Here is a 22,767-nt window from a genome sequence, read left to right as displayed (position 1 = left end):
ATAATTACACCCCACCCTCCCCAAACCCAAGGCAGACATGAAATGGAGAAATGACAGGAAAAAGGCCACATGTCACAATAATTACTATAATTTGGTCTGTTATTCCCTTGCTTTCTGGCTCGGTATTTGGGGCTTGATGTTAATTTGCTTGTATAACTAAAGGTGTTTCCTCCGCTTGTTTATACTAGCTATGATTTCTAAACATCCTTGAAATTATTTGCTATAACACCTCTCCTCATCTTGATATTAATTCAATTTGAGCCACTTATAGAAAGTGCTTTTTTCTATTTTTGAATAGAAACAGTTGCGAGCCAGAAAAATGCGTATTTGTTTGCCTTTCTATTTTTGGTTTGAAATTGCTGGAAGCCAGTAGGTGGGGTTTTATTTTCTGTTTTAGGATTTTATTTTCAAACTAAAACAAATATTATGTATGGGGATTGGCACATATCTTAAATTACTGGTTTTAGTAACAGGAAAACGTTCTTGTTAGAAGTTCTTCTGAAGTGTGGACCTATTTCTGGAAATCCTTTCTTGCTTACTTTAACAGAGTCTTATATCCTCCCCCATTTCACTGAATGATTCTTTCATGTGCAGAGGGGCGAGTTTTATAGGAACTTTGCTGGCACTAAAAAGTTGTTATCTTTTCCTTCATCTTGTACACTGCACTGATTCTTTCATCATCTGTCCATTCTACCAGTCAAAGGGAAATCATGTAGGAAGTTGACTGATGGTTGTGTATACCAAATGAAGTCACCTGAACTGTCACCTAATGGATAACTATAACTTTGTGTGTCTTTGGAAAATAAACTCTAGTGTCTGCTGTTGGACTGCACAGATGTTGCTCTCCAGAGCAGAAAATTACAGTTCATTATAAAATGGGTAGTCCAGTATGAGATCTCATCCTGTTCAAGAGAGTGTTCCTTGTCACTGGTTGACTTCTAAATCAGTAAAATCAGTTCACATGACATAGCATTATCTTTGGAAAAGGTCTTTTTTTTTTTTGAGGGTGTGAGTGGAGTGGGAAAGGTAAAGTTGGTAAGTCAAAGCATATTAGCACATTTTTCACTCTACTGCCAAGACTTATGCTGTATGAAAATATAACACAGAACTTAAGTAAACAAAGCTTTCTCTTTTTACAGTTTTCCCACTAAGCTTTGAAACCATTCATGGAAGCTGATGGCAATGCTCTCGTAAGTATAATTGAAGTTATGCCAGAGTTACTGATCAGTTGAAGAGGTTGTATGTTGGGGTCGTGTCCTTGTAATCACAGAAGACTGTGGGCAACATTAATATCCAAACAAGGTCTTGCTTATGGGCCATGCCAAGTGGTGAGACTGCCATAGGCTGACCCAGTTCTGCTCTAAGGTTGAAATGAAGTCTGTTGTATGGGCCTGATGCAAGGGGTGCCCTCGCTTCCAAGTCCTACCCCTCAGTGGATGAGAAAGCAATGACTTAGGACACATGATCTTAGCAAAGCTAAGATGTTCTGTCTGGACATCAGGAAACACTTTCTTGTTGTGGGGGTGACTGAGCACTGGCACAGGTTGCCCAGGGAGGTTGTGGAGTCTCCATCCTTAGAGATATTCAAAAGCTGCCTGGACATGGTCCTGGACAACCAGCTGTAGGTGTCCTTGCTTGAGTGAGTGGATTGGACCAGATGACCTCCAGAGGTCCCTTCCAAGCTCAGCCATACTGAGATTCTGTGGAAAAATAGGATCTCTAAACTGACAGAAGTCTCTCACTGAAGTTGTCACTTCTCTCGTATGTTTTTTTGCTCGTTGCTGAAGCCTGCCTTGCACAGAAGTGGCTGTGAACAATGCTCAGTTGTACAGCTCCCTTTGCAACAGGCTCATGGATGTGTTTGCCAAGTGGAAGAATAATGGCTAGCAAGCTTGAAGCCTGCATTGTCCTGCAGGATCACTATCCTATCCTGTTCAGTCCTCAGGTCTCAGTAAATTGATGAATAAAACAAAGCCTACCCAAAGAGATTAAAACCTACCCTGTATTGCTAACCTTGCACAAAATTGGTGACCCTCCTAAAGTTGCAAATAACTGTAATGTTTTGCATTTATTTCAGAGCTTTCTGAGGATTATTGGTCTCAGATTTTCTCGGGTAACAAGAAGAGCTAGAAATAGATCTGAATTTTTTGGTTTGTTTTTCAGTTGAACCTGTGATAGTGAAATAAATCATTTGCCATCAGGAAATTAAGCTTTATAGAGAAACATCCACCCTTGTCAGAAGCATAGCAAAATCATGACATTCGGTTCAGTTTCAGATTGTTCTAGTGACTATGTCTGGTAGTTACCATTCACATCTGAAACCACTGTTACATCCCAGGTCAGTACTATTGGTTTTACTGATAATAACTCTGACTTACACAGTTTTCTCTTTGTTCTGCACTGATGTTAATGTCTCCTATTAGGAGTGAAACTTAAAAGTATATCTTAATCAATATTCATCCAGGTTCACTGAAACGAAAGATACATGACTCGCATAAGCCAGTTTTCAGAGGGGGAAACTTTAATTCACATTTTAAGGAAAAGTTTGCCACTGGAGACTTGCAAATGTGTTGGATTCAGTTTTCTATGAGAATATAAAGCCTGCTGGTCAGGCATTTTATTAATTTTGTGGTAGAGTCATTTAAATATAGTTTTTTATTTCTTTAAGGTAAAAACAGTTTCACTGAAAACTGCTTCTTTATTTCATAAAATATCTATCTGACTCCAAACACTGGTGCTTTGAAAAAAGAGATTGCTTTTGTTTATTCACAGATCAACAAAATTTGGGAAGGCAGTTTTGTGAATAACACTGGATTTCATTGCTTAGAGGTTTCTCTTGTGCAGTGCAAAACAGATATTTTTTTAGAAGATGACATTCGGCTTCTGAACAGCACTGAAAACATGTAAAAGTTGCTGAATTCCTGGTTTAGGATTAATTTATTGAAAATTTACTTCAGCTTTCAGGAATATGGGGAAAGAAGACCAGAAATGTGTCTTAATTCATGAAATCTCACTCAGCAATGATTTTATTATAAATTTATCACTGATTTTCTTCAGGCAAACTAAATGCTGTGCTGGCTGGAGAAACTGCCCTTGCTTCCTCCATTAATTTCCCAACTCCTCCCACAAAATATGAAGAGATGGGGATCCATCACCCCTGTCAACTTGCAGCAGGATACCATCATTGCTGTTGAATAATCAATGCACATTAGTAAATTCTTTTTGCTACCCTGAGCTCTTACTAGGTAATCAGTTTTTTCCTCAGTCTGTATATAAAGTGGGCCCTAACAGATGATTTACATAGTATGGATATTAACCCTTTCTTGACAGATGAGCCATAGACTATGTTATTTCTCTTTAGATCATCAATAAGGTTAGTGGAAAGATCTACTTCTTCCTCGGTTGTTTACAGAGAGCCACATCCTGTCTCAGTATTGCTGCTCTTGTTGTACAACTTTATGTTGGTTAAAGACGAAATGACCCCAGTGTAGTATCATGGCAAAGATGTGACATTGCCCCACTACATAGTTTCTGTGCAAGGAGAGCTGATTCATATTTGTTTTTCTTAATATCGCTTTGAGTCGCTCTAAAGGAAAGTAACCAGTATGACTGCATGACCCATTGATTCACTGAGGCTATATATTATTTCCACATGTCCTAAACAGAGTGTTACTTTTTTTTTTTTGGAATGAAGACACGAAGGGTGGCTCGTATAGGATGGGGGAATAGCAGAGCCTCCAATAGGGCTGATGTGTTTTCTCCTTGCTTTTCTTTGTCTGTTGTCATGGAGAATAGTCTGAGAGAGGCAGGCAGTGGTAGAATTTTTTTTTTAAAAAAAAAAGAAAAAAAAAGAAAAAAGAATACGTGATGATTAAGCAGGATTCTGGGATTATTCATTCCTGGTAAAACCTCACACAAGTGTGTTGTTCAGGTCATCTCAAATAGGCACCAGAAAAACACTTGACTGCGATATGCGGTTCTACACTCTGATACATGCTGCAAAGATCACTGGTTAGAGAAAGTTCTAGCTCTTGTAAGTAACTGGTGGCAGTGGTCTCCTGCATTACTGTTTGCAGATGATGTAGCTTTACTCACCTTTAATTTGCCTGTGAGAAGAGCCATCAAATCCTTCAAGAATAATATGAAATGAGGTTTTGCTGTCCTGTAAAGTCTGCTGGCTAGGCAGAAGGGCTGCATTAGGGATGTTCATAGCGTAGCTCTGCAGCGGATCAGGTAGCTACCGGCTTTGCATAGCAACGTTGTGGCTGAGTATATTAAATCATACATCACCTTACCCAGCATTTGTCATCTGGAGGCTTCAAGATGAAGGTGAATGCTTTTGTTCCCATGCTAGAGATGAAAAGGTTGAGGCAAAGAGAAGTCAAGTGCTTTGTCCACAACCACATGACCGACCAGCCTGTCTGGGGAGAATTTATGCCAAAAACCAGACTTTATATTTCTAATGACCTCTTTTTCAGTCTGTGGTCTTCTGTTTTAGTTTCATTTTATATGTGTTTATGTGGGATGAAATATATAGACTGCAAATGAGTAAATATAATTAAATTGTGTTATTTTTGCAGTGACTAAAACTTTCATATATGGCATGGCAAACTTCTGGCATATTTATGTTTTACAGTTTGGATAATCTGCCAGGTTTGTGTGTTATTTCTATTTATTTATTTAAGAAATATGAAACTCTTATATAGGGGGAAGTACATTCTCTGCACTAAATAAAAAAAAAAGGAGTGGAAAATCCTTTTTTTTTCTTTTTTTTTTTCCCAGGATTGCTTAGAATGAGCTAAAGGACAATCGAACACCTGGCATGTATTTTTAATCTCCCCATGTTCATAAATCCCCCTCGTGGAGTGTAATGAAGCATTAAAATGCTGGAGTTGTAACTTCTATTTTTTAACTTCTGAACACAGAATACAATTCAGGCAAACACGTAGCAAAGTAGAAGCTGCCTGTGGGTGTGAAACAGGAAGCATTAGTAGATAGACACATGTATAGTAGAGTTACATTTGCTCTTGCTCAACTAGATATACATCAATTTTAATTAACACATTTTATGCTTCAGCTACTAATGTCCCTTCAGCAGTGAGTGGGTTATATGTTTCCATCCTGCATATACCACCAGCATCACCACCACGTCCTTCTCTAGCTTCCCCCTCCCCTTTCTACACAAATGTTGCAACACAATCTGAAATTTCCTCTTTTCTTTCCTTCCTGCATTTCTTACAGGTTCCCTTGCGTCAGAAGACAAAAAAGAAAAGTCAAGGTAATGAGAGATTATTTTTTCTGTTCTCCTCTGGCTTCCTCTTTTGTTATTTTCTTAGTATGTCTTATTCTCGGGAGGGTGAGGATTCTATACTGCTACTCAGCTGGTGGAAGGCTGCTTTTTAACTCCACTGATTCTTGCACTGATTCTGAGAAAAATGACAACGGGCTGTTCCTTTGGATTAAATCCTTGTGGTATGTTAATTGAATGAAAGCTGGAAATCAGTGAGGTAGAATCAGCTGCATGCACATACACACACACACACTAGTGGTTTTCACATACTTGGCATAATAGTTTTCTCTAGCTGACTTAAATAGATGTATTCTTTTCAATGCAGCTGTGTGAAGCGAATTATCTCTTAAAAGGATGTATTTTTAATTTACAAAAACTCGTGTATGGTTATCTTAGCATTAATTAGTGTCTGCATTATCTATAGCTTACTATTTTGTTTCTGCATATCAGAATGCCTTTCAAATGAATGTGTGTTGCTCTCACAGCCATTATAAAACTGAATGACTTCTAAGTATATTTTAAGATATGCTTGGATGACTCGCTGAGATTGCTAAGCACAGTTGGTATCTTTAATTGGCAGCAACATCTTTCCTGGTAATGCACTTTTAAACAAGCAGAATACTGTATTTTTAATGGCACAGGGTTCTTCATAATGAGCCGACGGAGGATATCGTGTAAAGAGCTGGGGCAAGCCGATTGCCAAGGATGGCTCTACAAAAAGAAGGAAAAAGGAGCTTTCATTGGCAACAAATGGAAAAAGTTCTGGTGTGTGCTGAAGGAGTCATCGTTGTATTGGTACAGCAGTCAGATGGTGAGTACAGCGTCCATCGAGCCCTGGGTGCTGGACAAACAGCATGTGCAGGGATCAAGAGAAGGGGAGCTGGGGTCGCAATTTAAATGCACCCTGGAGATGTACAGGGTTTTCTTCTCAGCCCTGATATTTCTTGTAATCTGGGAAGTATCTAAGTGAATGTGAAACGTGCAGAAAACTATGTTTTCTAGTTCAGTAAGTACTTGTGAAACGTTAACTTGCTGTCTGTTCTGCCCTTTAAAGATCTGCCCTTCACAGGCACTGGTGGCATTTGAATTTGGGAAAGGTTTCCCTGGGTTGGGCAGTTTACAGACACTCACTATCGAGACTCAAAACAGGAATGCTTCTTCACTTCTAATTAGTTTAAATTTCAGAAGTCTCTCTCCTTCGCCTGCTTCTCTCTCCATCCCCTTCCACACTGAGATTAATCTGTTTGTTTTTTTGTTTTGTTTTGTTTTTGTTTTTGTGGTTTTTTGTTTTGTTTTGGTTTGGTTTTGCTTTTTTAAAAAAATTTTCTTTCTTTTTTTCTCCAGTTTGCACTGGTAGGGTTGCAGATATGAGCACTGTCAGTTGGTGATGTTTTTACTCCTGGACTTGCGGATGTCTCATCCAGAAGCATAGTAATTAAAGGTTCTCACGTTCTGCTGATTTTAAACTTCTTGCTCTGATGAGTTGATTCTAACAGTAAAATCTTCAGGAGAACAGAGAGTTTTGAATTCAAGGTCCAGCTTTCTGTTCAGACAGCTCTGCTGATCTTGAGCTGTTGTTTTTTTGTGGTGTTGTGGTAGGCTTATTTAGGTTCCTTTTAAGACTAAGTGAAATACATGTGTGAGAGAAAGAGAAAAGAGAAAGAAAATAAATAGGAAAAGTAGAGGGGAAAAAAAAGGCTTTGTTTTTCCAATGCTTGCAATATTTCTGCTTGAAAGACACGGCCTGGCAGATATACTCATCAGTGGCATTAATACCCTGCAAACCCTTATTAGTATTGACTGTTCTAAATCACTGCTTGAAGCTGTACTTCTGGCTAAGCAGTGTTAAGAAAGGTGAGCTGGCTGGCTGATGTGAAGTTGGGAGGAAATAAAATGAGGTAACACTAGACAAATTTTGTGTTCCAGGAGGAGAAGGGTGATGGGGGAGAGTTGCAAAGTCCTCTACTTCCTTTACTTTTAGTGGCTTGGCTAAATTCCTCTCCTGGGATCCAGAGAAGCCATGGTCATGCTGATCCCAGTGCTACTAGACAGCATTTGCCATTTGGGTGAACTCGTACTTTTGGTCCATGCCTGTTCTCCTGCTGTCACTGACTGCCCCAAAATAAACAAGGCTGAAGAGTGTGTGGCAGCCTTATTCTGGTTTATTTATTTCATCTACCCTGAAGAGCTCATATGGCTTCAAAATGCTGTTGGCTTATGTCAGCCCTGACTTCTCACCTATCACAGTTCTTCTTGTAAACACACTAGCTGGTAGCACCTCTTTGCGTTCAACTTCTGCTGACTTTTGCACACTATTTTATGTTAAGAACCTGAGGTTTCTTTGGACAACTGAAAGTGCAGCCTCTGCATAATTGTAAATTTAGGCAACGTTTGCAGAATGGCAGTAACCAGGGGGTGTGGGAAGGAGAGGGAAGTGTCCTTTGCTAAGATCTGCTTACGTAAATTGGTGAGTCCAGAGTCATATCTGAGATGAATTAGACCCATTATATTTTCACAGATATTTTCACCTCTAGACTGACGAAGCAGAAATAGTAGTGCTATTCACTTACTTGCTTGATATTTCTTTTTACTGTCTCACCTGGCTTTAATACTGCCTGCACTTCCACTGCCTTCAGTGGAGTTAATCCTCAGTCCCAATGGGCCATCCAAGATGACAAGAACTTCATAGTTGTGTTGAAAGAGGAGGAGTCCTGCTCCTCACATGCCCAAGGCTTTCCGTGACAGGCCCTCTTCAAGGCTGAGGTGAAAGGTGGTGACAGAGGAGTGGGGCTGAGGTCAAAGGAAACAGGGCACACTGGCTGCCTGTAGCTCTGCCTGACCAGTTTCATTCGTGTGAGAAACGAGCATGTTTTGTTTGCGGCTGTGTGGAAAACCTCAGTCAACCAGACACTGGCAACTGTAGCATAGCAACAGGGTGCTGGACCTAACCTTTTTTTCTAATGGAGATGGAGTAAATAGGGAGTGGGTGGAATCTGTATGGGAATGTGCGTTGCCCTGGATTTGGGTACGTAGCCTCAGCTGACATTGTGTTCTTGGTGAAGTCTGTCTTCAGGCACCTCCAAAGCTCTGGATGTTTCTGTCGCTCTGGTTTAATTTACCTTCAAGCCACTCTGGTTCTCGGTCTTGCACATGAGCAGACGGGGGGAGGAGATACAGGACACTTGTGGTGACATTTGCAGACAGTAGCTCCTTCAATTTAACATAAAATACACTGTGAAAACCACAGCTCAAAAGAGAAAAATAATAAAATGCAGAGAAGGGTCAGCAACAGCAGATCAGACACCCTCAGAGTCAAGCTTCTCCTTCACTGAAAGCAAACCAGAGCACACAGGCAAATCCGAATTCACTTTCAGCCAGCTAGCTGAGGTACTGGGAGTGATGAAGTTAGGGCCCCAGTGGTCTCAGCAGGCTTGGGTAGACTGCCCTGAAACCTCTTCCCATGTATGTAATGCCCATCTACAAGAAGGGTTGGAAGGATGATCCAGGGAACTATAGGCCTGTCAGCCTGACCTCAGTGCCAGGCAAGGTGATGGAACAGATCATCCTGAGTGCCATTACACAGCACATGCAGGACAATCGGGGCATCGGGGCCAGCCAACATGGATTCATGAAAGGCAGGTCCTGCTTGACCAACCTGGTCTCCTTCTATGACCAAGTGACCCGCTTAGTAGATGAGGGCAGGGCTGTGGATGTAGCTTATCTAGACTTCAGTAAGGCATTTGACACTGTCTCCCACAGCATCCTCCTGGACAAACTGGCTGCCCGGGGCTTCGATGGGTGGACTCTTCGATGGGTTAAAAACTGGCTGGATGGCCAAGCCCAGAGAGTGGTGGTGAATGGGGCAAAGTCCAACTGGCGGCAGGTCACTAGTGGTGTTCCCCAGGGCTCAGTTTCTGGGGCCGGTGCTGTTCAATATCTTTATAGATGATCTAGACGTAGGGATTGAGTGCACCCTCAGCAAATTTGCAGATGACACCAAGCTGGGTGGCAGTGTCGATCTGCTGGAGGGTAGGAAGGCCCTACAGAGGGATCTGGACAGGTTAGATAGATGGGCCGAGACCAACAGCATGAGGTTCAACAAGAACAAGTGCCGGGTCTTACACTTTGGCCACAACAACCCCCTGCAGAGCTACAGGCTGGGGGAAGAGTGATTAGAAAGCGGCCCGGCAGAAAGAGACCTGGGGGTGCTGATCAACAGCCGGCTAAACATGAGCCAGCAGTGTGCCCAGGTGGCCAAGAAGGCCAATGGCATCCTGGCCTCTATTAGGAATAGTGTAGCCAGCCGGTCTAGGGAAGTGATTGTCCCTCTGTACTCGGCACTGGTGAGGCCTCACCTTGAGTACTGTGTCCAGTTCTGGGCCCCACACTTCAAGAAAGATGTTGAGGTGTTGGAGAGAGTCCAGAGGAGGGCGACCAAGCTGGTGAAGGGTCTGGAGAGTCTGACCTATGAGGAACGGCTGAGGGAGCTGGGGTTGTTTAGCCTGGAGAAGAGGAGGCTCAGAGGTGACCTTCTTGCAGTCTACAACTACCTGAAGGGAGGTTGTAGTGGAGTGGGAGTCAGGCTCTTCTCCCGGGCAACTAGCGATAGGACAAGAGGACATAGCCTCAAGCTTTGCCAGGGGAGGTTCAGGTTGGACATTAGGAAGCGTTTCTTCTCAGAAAGGGTTATTAGACATTGGAACGGGATGCCCAGGGAGGTGGTGAAGTCACCATCTCTGGATGTGCTTAAGAAAAGACTGGACATGGCACTTAGTGCCATGGTCTAGTTGACATGGTGGTGTCAGGGCAATGGTTGGACTCGATGATCCCTGAGGTCTCTTCCAACCTGGTTGATTCTGTATTCGTGCTCCTTCTGTAAAACATGGATACCATGAGGCAGGTAAACTTTTGTTTGCAGCATGGATGTTCCCCCATCATGGGGAGGGGAAGCTGTTTGGACTAGGAAGAAACACAGAAGGGTTGGTTTTGCAATGGAAATACAGAAAATGTCAGAAAAGGAATGTGAGCAGTCAGCCTTTCTGGGTTCATTCAGGAACACCAGACTCCTTGGACAACTGCTCTTCATTAGCATTTGGTTCCCTCTTTCGAGTACTGCTCTCTGTAGGCAGCTGCCTTGAAGAAAAGTGTTTAAAGAGGACTGTGTGATCCTGCCTGCCCCTTTAGCAGTTTTAGTTCTCATACTGAAACCCTGGAGAGAATCAGTACTCCTGTATACCAAGATGGGTAGAGGGGGAAGATTGCCACATGAAATCCCAGGCTCCTGGCTCCATGTTCTTGTTAAGACTATGTTGGATAGCGTTGGCTGGAAAGGGACAGAGGACTAAATGCCTCTGTCTTGTGGGCTTTTAGGGTAGCTCGGCTGGTTTTCCAAGTAGAGCTAAAATACAGTTTTGCAGGATGTGTTTGTGATGGTTGTCATGGGGATTCAGCTGAAAAGAAATATAAATATAAAATCAAAGGGTTGCAGGCTGTGATCTACTGTCACTATTTATCTTTGTTTTTTTTTTTCCGTTCACTGCATTTAAATTGGTCCTCACTCCAACAGCTTTGCCAGGAGCTGTATAATTGCAGTCTTTTAAAACAGAAACCTTTCACCTTTGAGTTATAGTTGCTGCTTATGTGAATGATAAAAAGTCATTGATGTCGGTTGATTGTGCCGAGGGCTTCGGGGACCTCTAGTCCAATATGTTACACAAATTTTTCACAGTTCTATAGGTTGCCTCACTGGTGTACTTGTCAGAGAGAAAAGAAAGACTAAAAAGGCTTGAGGACTGAACTGCTCCTGGGTCTTCTGGGGGCAGTGCTGAAACACTGTGGTGAAGCCATCAGGAGTACTCTGAATTGCAGATTGGAGCTGTTACGCTAAAACTAGATATTTTAACTTTATAGCACTATTTTTAAAAATCTTTCTGTATCATTACATTCACTTTAAATATTGAAACAGATCAATTAAATGGTTTACTGAATCTCCTAAAGCCACAAAATTTAGGCAATGTATTGAGGCAAGCTAAAAAAGACATTAGCCTCTTTCATTGGATTCATGCATTACCTTTCATAAACATGTTTGAATTTTTTTTTGAATGAAAAGCTTTTTCTGTGAAAAAGTGGTCACGTTCTTTTTTGCCCCAAGCATTTGCAGAGGCTGTTGTTATTGAAATGATTTTCCTACAACTGGGCATAGCAAAAAGTGCAGACTTATATGTTAGGCTAACCTGCATAAAACCCACAAGAGATAACAGCGTATTCTTTTAAACATCCTGACTAAATAGGAAACAGGTCAAGTTTCTTATAATCTGAGGTTTTTAGGGCTATTTTACAGCATTGCAATAAAATCTGAAGGAAGTTTGAGTGAAATGTGTGAATTAAATAATCTGAAGGAAGTTTGAGTGAAATGTGTGAATTAAATAATAGCACGCTTAAAGTCACTTTAAAGACAACATTTCAGAGAAAAGAAAACATTCAGGACTTCTATTCACTTTTAATGTTTTAAAATGTCATTTTTATCCCAAGAATGACTGAAAAGATGACTTCCACATGTTCTGTTCCTAGTATTTATTTGGAATTCTGTTTGCTGACTGTAATAACACTCATAAAGTTTTACTGTTACGTTTTGTTTTCCTTTTTTTTTTTCTTCCTTTTTTCTAATAATTATAGAACTACATACACATCAAACCCCTGTTTTCTGTTACATAGTTGGCATATCTGAGATGTGTACCAATAGTGCACTGAAAGAAAAAAAAATGTGGTTCCTAAAATTCACACTGTTATCCTCCTTCGTTTCACTCGTACATAAAATGAAACATTAACCTTTTCTTATAAATAAGCAAATGTGAAATCACTGATAGAATTAATATAAAACCTGACTGCATTGAACATAATCTTTTACCAACTGGAACGTGCCCAATGCTGCATAACAAGTCTGAAGATTTCTCTGTTGCAAAACTGGTAAATGTAAATTACCGAAATCAAAGCCTACAGACCTATTTCCATTGTCAATTTAGAGAGTATTCCTCTAATTTAGATGCTCATTGGGTATGACAGTGGTTCAAGTCCAAGTTCCATCTCCAGATGGGTGGAAACACCCCAGGTGAGTGTCCCCACACTGGCTTACAGGATCCTGATAATTCAGTAGCCCAATACAAAATCTGAATGATCAATATTTGTACAAAGTAAAACTGAATTGGTGGCGGAGACAATGACTTATCTAATGGCATTGCATGGACTTAGTCTCCTCATGAGTGTCTGTGCAGCACCCTGAGAAATTTATAGGATGCAGTCTAGACCAATGGTTACTGCACCAATAGATTAAACTGGCTGAGCTGTGATTGCAGTTGTAACACGTAAGGCCAATCCCTCCCGCCCAAACCCTAGTCACCCACTCACCCACCGGATGGTTTACGTAGCTCAGGCCATGGATTTATTGGTGTGTGGGTGAGAAGGTACCTGGGTAACCTCCTTTTTACAGGGTCTTTATTTTTTCTTTTTTTTTTTTTTTAAACTGGGCTTATTGATTGATGCTGCAGAGAAATAACTGGCATTTTATATGTTTCTCATCCAGCAGTGTGTGTAATAACAGCTTTGATACCCCATGAACTTCTTTTTTGAGGTTGGTCTCTGGTGTTTTGAGATTGGTCTTGGAAACCAAACAGGAATTTCAGTGTTCTTGCTGCATCTGTTCTAGTAAGTGATCACTCTTTTTGGTACAGAAATGCAGGATAGTATGTTCTCCATCTTTAGTGCAATGCAGCCCATGAATAAAGTTGGGCTTTAAAGTTGGGATGAATACTTATCCCTGTATACTTAGTGCACTATGGATCTGGGATGGAAAGTACTAGCTCAAGGTCTAATTGATTGAAATATACATTAAAAAAACTTTTTAAAAAATCTTGATACTTTTTTTCCTTAGTTAATTGTTATTTTGTCTCAATGAGTTTAGTCTCACCAAATTCCAACTTGTGGAATGGAAACCAAAGCTCCCCAAGCCAGGCTCTAAACAAGTTTGACAGGTACAAATATAATCAAAAAAAGTTAAAACCCCAGAACTGCATATAAGCACATTCCTGTACAAATGAAGCCACGTTGAAAGATCAAGATTTTTTTCAGCCCAGATGCTAATAAACATCATTGTTTCTTCTGTACTGAAAGAAAATAACACCACCTCCCCTTCTACCACTTTTTTTTTTTTTTTTGGTCCTGGAGGAGGCAAAACCATTTACTGGTGAAGATGCAAAATATAAACCTCTCATATGAATATTTAATACATGTAAACTGTGGGAATGATGATTATGCCATGATTTATTGTACACCAAAGAACAGATATGCAGAGATGTGGGGAAGCCACCCACTGAAAAATCCATTCTGTATGCATATCTCAGTTCTCAGAGATTCATACATCTAAGCATTAAAGCTCGAAGACTTGTCTCGATGAACATCTTTTTATAATCTCTTCATATTCATGCATAATGTGACTTAAAATGCTGTCAGCCATCTTCATTTATCCTCTGTCTTTGTAATTGTTGTGTATATTTTACCTGCTCTAACTCAGTGTACGTTTTCAGAATTTTAATGTGCCCAGGGATAAGAGCTGGGAGCAGCAAAAAAGTGATTCAGGAATAAACAGTTTTTGTATTTTGGAAAGTACAGTTTGTCCTGACATTATGTGCCACAGACTTTTGCCTACATTATTGCTCCTCTTCAAAGGAGTCCTAGTCTTATTGCAGCTGATTGGGTGAATGTAGATAGGTATAGTAAAGGAAGATATTTCAGCTGCAGACAGCAAGAACAGGAATTGGAGGCTAGCTGGTAATTTCAGTTTTGCTGGAGACACTCTCTGACACATAGTCCAGCTGACCTGGAACAGAGATGCCAATGCTCAGTAAACCCTCCCCTGTCCAGGATGGAGTGACTGCATATAAACAGTCACAGTGTACTGTGAGTGTCTGCCTGGCTTTTGCTACCTCCTGTACCATGCCTGCAAATCTCTGGAGGGGGTGTGATAGTTGGGTGGCCAAAGCCATCTGAGGCTGGTTTGCAGTGTTTAACAACAGAGCTCAGCTGCATGGGATCATCCCCTTGCACCGTTTCACCTCCTGGCGTGGGAGCAGCCCATATTGCCTCTGCCTTGCTCACGTAGAGGGATATATATGTGACCCTATGAAATGGTCCATGTAACAGTTACCTAGGGGAGACCGTCCTCCGTCTCTACCTAGGATCATTTTGGGTCTCTTTTGATTCCCCGTCGCTGTAGACATGTATATTTCAAATATACGAAGATCATTATATGGGATGCTGTTACGCATCTGTGTAACACACATGCATGCTGTATAATGGAACAAACACTCCTTTGAGATTGTATGTAACATCCAGACCTGAATGGATGATATAACCCTTATTTGTTCTCTGTTATGCCATCCATCTCTTTTGAGAGGCTTCTGGTTTTAGAGCTGAGGTTCAGTAGTTTCATTTTCTGTGGTCTATGCACAAAGTGTGGCTGGTCTCTGTTGAAAGAAGTTGTGTGATCACTGATGGATGCAAAAGAATTGGGTTCCTCCACCTTCCTGTTGTTTTTAGTCCTGGTTTTATCCAAACCTAAATTTTGCCCTTGACAATTTCAGACTCTGGGCTAGACTTATGACTTACTCATGAATTTTAGATAAGGGTGCTCTGACATAAATGCTTGGAAGTGAGGAGGAGGAGGAATCTACCTTAACACTATTGTAGGAGTGGAGGATTCTTCCTCTTTTAGGCACTTTGATATTTGGAAGCATACAACAAATCCTGTGCTCACACTCTGTCACTTGCACAGACAGGAGTGGTGGCTTTCTGGCATCCAGGACTTGCACAGAGTAGCTGGTATAGGAATATTTCTTCCCAAATATCAAACAAAACATCGGGTATTAATCTGTCCCCATGGTGATGAGCATATATTTTCACACTATAAAAAGCTGTCAAAAACAAGTGCTTGTATGTTAAATATCGTTAAGCATTGGAGTCTAGTAATTTACCAACTGGTTGATGTGGTGATTTTTATTTTTTTTTTTATTGCAGGCTGAAAAAGCAGAAGGATTCATCAGACTTCCAGACTTCAGTGTGGACCGAGCAATTGAATGCAAAAAAAAGCAGTAAGTTTATCTCTTGCCCCTAATTTTGCATGATTTTTACAACATTGCAAGGAGTTAAATCTCAGTAGTGCCTGACAATGAAGCTCTGGGGAGCCCTTCTGTGTTGTATAAATAATGAGATATTAATTGAGCTACTGAAAGAAAACCATATTGCAAAAATATTTTTGAAAATTCTCTGCCAGATGTGCTCTGTTAAAACTACAAATAAAAGAGCAGATCAGCATGCCAAATGCTTTTTTTCCCCTTCTCTTTGTTCACTGATTATGAGTAAGTTATATTCTATCTTAGATACCTTCTTTTAGGTGGGGAGGTCAACAGTGGTGCAAGTAATGCTGCTTGCCTCTGAGCAGGGACTATTCTTTAGGCTGCTGTGGTGCAACTTTGTTTGGCAGGGTACAAATTTCAAAATATTATCTCCAAACTCCATTCAGAGCACTGACTTCCAGCTGCTTCTGAGTACACTTCAAAGGCTTGGAGAGGTGTTGCTGCTGTTCAAAGTTATAAAGCTCAGCACGGTTTTTATTCTGTCCCTCAAGAGAAAGCCTTTTTTCTTCTGTTCAGGTCTCACACTGACATTAGCTGAAGGTGTTCTTGAGACTGTGGGATTGGCTCCTCCAAAGAAAGGGGAGAGCTATTTTGAATATGGGGAGCTCCATTTTGTTTTCTCAGAGGAAATGTTGAGTCACATAGTACAGGACTGCGAGAAAATGTTGCCCTTCACTTCTGCAGCTGTTGGCTGCCAGTGACTGGGAGGAAAACACGTGCTCATCACTTATTTGGGATAGGGTAAGTTAGGAGAACTGTGAGGAGTGACCAGGACTGCTGGAGCCCCGTCAGATAGTGTGTGCTTCCACAGGACAGAGTCAGTCACCTAACAAGGAACAAAAAAGGGAAGCCACACAGTCTCAGGATTGGAGACTGTTTTAGGGGGAAAAAAAAAACCCTCTGAAAAGTCTTACTGATGGCTATTCAACTAAAGCATAGTCTGGGGCTGAGACCAACAGGTTAACTATTGGCATGTCAAGGAACTACCTCCACTTCATTTGTTTCAAACCTGCCGCCTAGTTGCCTCTTTGGTGCTTCCTAAAACTTGTCTTGGAAAAGACAGTGAAAAGCCAGTCCCTATCCACCCGCTGCGTGCCGCTTGTGATTTTACTATATTACATCTCCCTTCCCTCAACATCAGTTTTCCATGCTGTGGGGTCTTAGCCTGATCAATCACTCATGGAAGCTGTTCCATACCATGGGTCACCCCTGGCTCTTTCTCCGAACCTTTTCAGGTTTACTATGCTTTTCTGAGCTGGGGGAAACAAAGCTGCACACAGTAGTTGAGATGTGGGCACATAACTGAATTGTGTAATGGCATAATGAAGGTCTTTGTTTTATTCTTCATTCCTTCCTTTTTAGTTCCTGTAGTTTATACCCTCTGAATAAGGTGTGGCCTAGGAAATAAGTTAAAATAGTTTTAAGGAAAGAGCTATATGAATGGATAAACTGATCTGGATTAGTATAGTGGAGTGAATAAATGTTTTAAATAATTCATTCAGCTATTTTAAAATTTTCTTACGTAAACTAGTTTTCTTCATGTCTCTCTATTTTTCTTTTCTTAAAGTGCTATTAAGATCAGTCACCCACAGATCAAGACATTTTATTTTGCGGCAGAAAATGTTCTGGAAATGAACACGTAAGTAGGAGCGACTGGCCATGTTTTATCCTGTCTCACGCCTGAGAACACCCTTTGAAAGTTCATTCTCTCACTGTCAAGCGGTTGTCAACAATGTTATTCAGGGAATTACTGAGTCTGTTTTGTTTTCTGGTCATTGTATAGAAGGAAAATACTGCTATTTGTTCACTAATGACAGTTGAAATCAGAGTCGCATCAGAATTAGGCTGATTTTGATACTAATCTTCCAGGCATTTGCTGATATAGATCTCTTTCTGCTAGAGAGGTGCTAAGATTTGATAGCAAGTTCATCACCTTGGGAGAAGTGAGGGAAGAAAGGAAAGAGAGGGAAAAGCTATAATAGTGTCTGCTCTCAGAGTAGCATGTCAGTTAACAAGGAGGGTTAAAGGGATAGAAAGGGCTGTTTCTTTAATGTAAGTAAGCACTTATTTCAGTGCCAAACTATGTTGCAGTTAGACAATTCTAATGACAGATCAGAAATTTTCTTTCCACAAATGTCCGTAAGAACAACAATTCATTCATGCAGTTTTTAATGCAAGAAGTAAAAATGGATGTGAATACTGCCATTTTAGAGACCACTGATCTATCAGAAATAGATATTATTTTCTATTCATCCAGGTTTGGCTGATTTAGATGTATCTTCTTTGTCTTTTTTTACTTCAGACTGCAGTCTGTTCACAATGCTATTGCATTAAATAGCCAATTACTGGATACAAAGCAAACACAATTTGAATGGGAAGAGAGCTCCTATGATAGTCAGGTCAGGATTTTAATCATGGCTCTGCTGGTGACCTTTGTGAGATTCTTCATAAGGCATTGACTGTTCTTTCCCTCTATAAAAAGGAGACCTCATACATATTTACCACAACAGAAAAGGACAGGGTTGAGAGAATGTGTGTGACCTTCCAAAAGGGCTATAGATACAGAAATGCACGATATTACAGTAGTGTATGTACATAGATATATATTCATAAATCTGTACTCTATAGTTGCATACAAGTAAATATAGATGGAAAGAAACTGTTGCTGTTTGCAACTTGGAGCAGGACGGAGCATACTGGTGGGGAGACAACCATTCATTTCTGTATTGCTGCGTTTTTCTACCAGAGCTCCTGAATGGAGTGAGAAGTTCTTGAGGCAGACAGGCTGAGGATGACTGAGAATGAGGGACTGCTGGACAGGAATATTTCTGGTCAAGAGAGAAGAGAGGGAAGGATGCAGGGAGAAGGAAAAGGAAAATTAGAGCTAATGGAGGACGTTAGTGAATGTTAATAGCCAGTTTGGAGGCCAGCTGGAAATTCTCAGTGTCTTAATGACACCTTTGAAATGTTTGGTTTCATGTGAGTGAGTGACTGAAATGTATGCAGGTGTCCCAGCTCTTAAGCCCCCAGAATGATTTTCTTCAAACTCCACTTCTCGAGTAAATTTCATTTTGGCTTAAAGCTAGGTAGCCAGCGTTAGAGCAGCTTGCACTATACTGCACTAATACTAATTCCTCACTGTTGTAACTGATGATGTTTTCCTTGCCAAAGTATAAAATACATGCATTTAATACATAAAGTACACGCATACTCACGCATATGTCAAAACAGACTAAAAGACATCTGTTCTCTTGGCTCCCGTCCTGCAAATACATATGCATGTGAATGGTTCCACTGAACTCACTGGGGCATTCGCGTGTGTCGAGTTACTGGTGTGCATAAATGCTCAACGGATCATGACCTTTTGTAACTCTTCGTGCATATAAATCTATTAAATCAACAGTGGATTTATTAATACAGTCATTTGCTTCATTAATTTAGCATGTATTTGCTATTGTCGTGCACACATGGGAAGTAAATGTGTGCTGGCTACCTGCGTGCATTTATTTGGCCAGTTGCACATGGTTACGAGCGATCTGCCTGACCTTGCGGTTAATAAAGCCCTGGATTTTTTAGCAAACCTTTTCTTTTGTTAAGATTCTGTTATTTAAAAAATCATCCTGTTATGATTAGTTGTTAGAAGGAGGTCAATAATCCACTCTTACACAAATGACACTTTGTTTTCTTGAATTGTTATGTGGCTCTGTTGTTCATACCGCAGTCTAAAAATCCAGTTACTTTGACACTGATCGTACTAGCAAATTTCCCATTGCTTTGGTAGAATCAAGATCAGACACAATGTTTTTTCACAGTTATGAAACTTAATTCGTGCCCTTCATACATTCCCTATTTAAGCCTTGAGTTTTAGTCTGAAAGGCTTGAGCTTTTTCAGTTGTTAGTTTCTTAAAACCTGGATAGATCTGAATGACCTACAGTCAAACACAATATACAAAAAGTGTATCTAGGGATTGTTTCTAGCACTAGAAAAATGCAGCCACCTAGGAAGAGAAATGAAAAAAACCCCTGTTAATAGCTTAAAACAACACAGGAAGTGAGATTTACTAAAACCAAAAGTCCATGGGGAATTGAAGAAAGTAGCATATAATGGTCAGAAAGCCTGGTTTTAAACGGCTTAGTTTCTTAGACTGTGCTGCGATAGTTTTGACCAGGGCAGCTGACATCTTCTATGGCTCCCGTGCCTTTTGCTTCATCTCAGGTGAAGGATGACACCTCAACAGCAGGACTAAGCCGCTGACATTTTGTTACAGCACGCATACTTTTCCTTTAGCTTCCGTGAATACAACTCCTTGGTCATCAGTAGTGCTTTTTTCAGGATCAGGGAAAGAAGATGTCCCAGGTAACTAGTCCTGCTCACCACAGGGAATATTAGTATTCAGGTAACTGGTGCCTTTCTAGAACACATCTGAAAGGGGCAAAACTCTGTCTGAACAGCATGGAAGTATCCCTAACTCTATATTCCCTCTGTTTCAAACACAGGTGGCTAAGTAAGCTGGGGATGGCTGTAGACCCTCAGGCACCCGATGGGAAGAATGAGGAAGGTATGCTCCTAACGCTGGTTTCAGTGTATGTGATATAACTGCATCACGTTCTTCACAGTTTTTGCTTGGCCGAGTGTTTGTCAGCTCTTTTCTCTTTTTTTTTTTTTTTAAATTGTCAACTTGGGCCCATCTACTGACTGAGCTCACAGAAACCACACTGAAACAGCACAGAGTAATCACAGAAAAAGAAACAATAGTGAGAAACAGTGCCACTGAGAGACACTCGGTGATCTTGTGAGAGGTGTGTAACTACTTTCTGGCAGTTTGCTGGCCTGATAAGCCTACCAAATGAGAAGAGAAACAGTTGTGCTACTCTGTATTTTGAGCTGTAAGGTATATTACAGGAGTTGTGCTACAGCCCAGGAGCTCACTAGCTTGGGAACATGTTGTGCAATGTAGACCTGTCCCTAGTGTCTCCTCCATTCTTGGGGATTTCAACAAGAGCAATGTTGAGGGGAGTAGTAGTGATGTACTGAAGCCTACAATTTCCTTCAGAGCCAAGCCCGAGAGTTCATTGTGGAACAAGTAATTTTAAAAGTTCCCTCACAGTTTATTTATTGTCTTAATTTGCACACTGACCTAATAGAATTTTTGATGGGAGGATATCTGCACTTGAATCACAAATCCGGGCAGAGGACAAAGCAAGTCACCTGTCAGAGTGCTTGGAAAAGCTGCTGGTGAGGACACATGGTGGGAGCTGGTTTAGAATGAGCAGTGCTGTGGCTACTATTGTGTTAGCAAAGCAGCAATGGACTCTGTCCAGAGGAATATGTATCATCTTCTGGGCTTTTGACCCTCCATTTTTAGAGTATTGGTACCCACTGCCTTTTTTAGAACTGCTCAGGTTGTGAAGGAGCTGTCATTATGAAGGAGAAACTGGTATCTATTAGGTAATGCAGCCTGTTTGTCTAAGCACTGAAATGCTCTTCTCTGCACCCCTTCTGCTGTTTCCCAGAATAAGGTTGTGGTTTATGTTCAGGCTTTGGACGTGTAATTCCATTATTGATTAGTCTGATCTGGCTCTGTTTATATTCTGGTTCCATTTAAACTCTGCCGTTAAGAGCATCTTTGGGACTGGTAAACATAGATACCACTGATTTCTGGAGATTCAGCAGGTCTCATCAATTTCTTTGCTTTCTGTTCGTGGTTCCTCTTTATTTCTTGTCAGGAAACTTAATTCCCATACCCCCAAATTCCTCTAAAATGCCTGTGTCATCTTTGAACCCAATTTTGTATCAAAACATTCTGAGATAATTAGGATAAAGGGCTGTGTTGAGTATTAGGCTGTGTAGCAAGAACTGCATGGTAGTTGTACTCGGGGAGGAAGTGTCCAAACATGTTGTCCATGTTTTCACAAATGAGGAGTTTGATGGAAGATGAGGATGGTAAAAATTCTATACATGAAAACAAATTATTTTTTAAAGCCTCAAAAAATGTAGTAATGGTTGTGTTGGCTGAGTTGAGAATTATAAAACAATTAAAAATGAGTCAACCCACTAATCTTAATAAAAAAATAACAGAAACATACAAAATAATCCACTCAATAACCTCTGCAGCAGGTTATCTAATTACCTTGCAATAAACATAACATAGCCAAGAATTCTTCAGCTTTTAAAGCTGGTGGCCCATTTCCCCTTCAGAAAAAAAGCACTCTGATTCTGGTGTCAAACATCTCCTTGTCTTTCCACACGTGTTTTATCACAGGTGCTCCAGCAGCTGCCTTGAGCATAGGTTCAGCTCTCCACCGACGTGCCTGGGTGGATGTGCCTTCGCAGAGGCATTGCTATGTTTCAGAAAAACACTGTCACTACCCACAGTCACTTCTGTTCCTGCTGACCTCGTTCTCCCCTCTGTATCACACACCATAACTCTTCAGGAGGGTCTTGGCTCTTGTTATGGCAGTTCTTGTGTATTCACGTACTTTCTATGCATTTTAGCACCCCTCCAACCCCATTTACCTATTTAGAGTATCAGAAACAGCTGTTGATCCTTTTTCAGTTCTTCTGTGTGCCTAAAAGGGGAGCTGTAGAAACAATAAGCTCTTTACTAAGAGTTATTGAAGAAGGCATTAATAGAGACTTAGAATTTTATATAGACCTTATTGCAGCCAGTCTCAGTCCTTTATGATAAGATGTGCCAGCACATATTTCCAGTAAACAGAATAGCAGCTATGCTATTAAAAATGCTAGTTCTGCAAAAAGTATGGGGAGAAAAAGTAATGAATCTCTTTAAGTTTCACTTTGTTGACATCTTGGAAACCTCTCTCTCAAGTATAAAATTCTTCTCTTAAAACTTTTTTCCCCTCACACTGTGCTTATTAAAACCCCCAAATGACATGCACAAAAAGAAAGTGTGCAGGTATTAATTTATTTAAAAGATGAGATAATCACAGGTGATTTCCCAGAGACTGTGCTAACACACTGCTTTCTAGTGGTGTGCACCCATGAAGTCCAGCTTTTACAAAGTACTCCCAGAACATAAACAGCCCTCTACAGCTTGGGGAGAGAGCTGGAGGGTTCCTTCCCTGGGAGAGACCCAGCTGCTCTTGGACAGCACAAGCCGCTGCGTGCAGCCGGCGGAGGGAGAGGCAGTGCAGAGTGCTGGCTCCCGTGGAGGCCACAGGGGCACCTGCTGCTCTTGTGACACTCGGCACTCACTCGTGTTGTCCTCATTAAGCTCCGACTATGTCTTTGCAACCTTTCATGTCCCCAGCTCAGGCGGGTGGGGGTGA

The 22,767-nt window shown here is 41.0% G+C and overlaps 1 protein-coding gene across 1 annotated transcript in view; it reads left to right on the top strand.

Annotated features, from left to right (window-relative positions):
- Window positions 1–3,971: 3,971 nt before the first annotated feature.
- IPCEF1 (interaction protein for cytohesin exchange factors 1) overlaps window positions 3,972–22,767 on the top strand; it is a 37,063-nt gene continuing 18,267 nt past the window's right edge. The window contains exons 1-6 of the mRNA XM_068396092.1: window positions 3,972–4,011; window positions 5,138–5,278; window positions 5,932–6,101; window positions 15,359–15,432; window positions 17,045–17,116; window positions 19,975–20,036. Coding sequence (XP_068252193.1) covers window positions 3,972–4,011; window positions 5,138–5,278; window positions 5,932–6,101; window positions 15,359–15,432; window positions 17,045–17,116; window positions 19,975–20,036 — 559 coding nt within the window. The remainder of the gene's footprint in view (window positions 4,012–5,137; window positions 5,279–5,931; window positions 6,102–15,358; window positions 15,433–17,044; window positions 17,117–19,974; window positions 20,037–22,767) is intronic.

This window comes from Nyctibius grandis, chromosome 1 (genome assembly GCF_013368605.1).
Source record: "Nyctibius grandis isolate bNycGra1 chromosome 1, bNycGra1.pri, whole genome shotgun sequence".
NCBI lineage: Eukaryota > Metazoa > Chordata > Aves > Nyctibiiformes > Nyctibiidae > Nyctibius > Nyctibius grandis.
The sequence above is the reverse complement of the archived record's forward strand: the minus strand, read 5'-3'. Positions and strand labels throughout refer to the sequence as shown.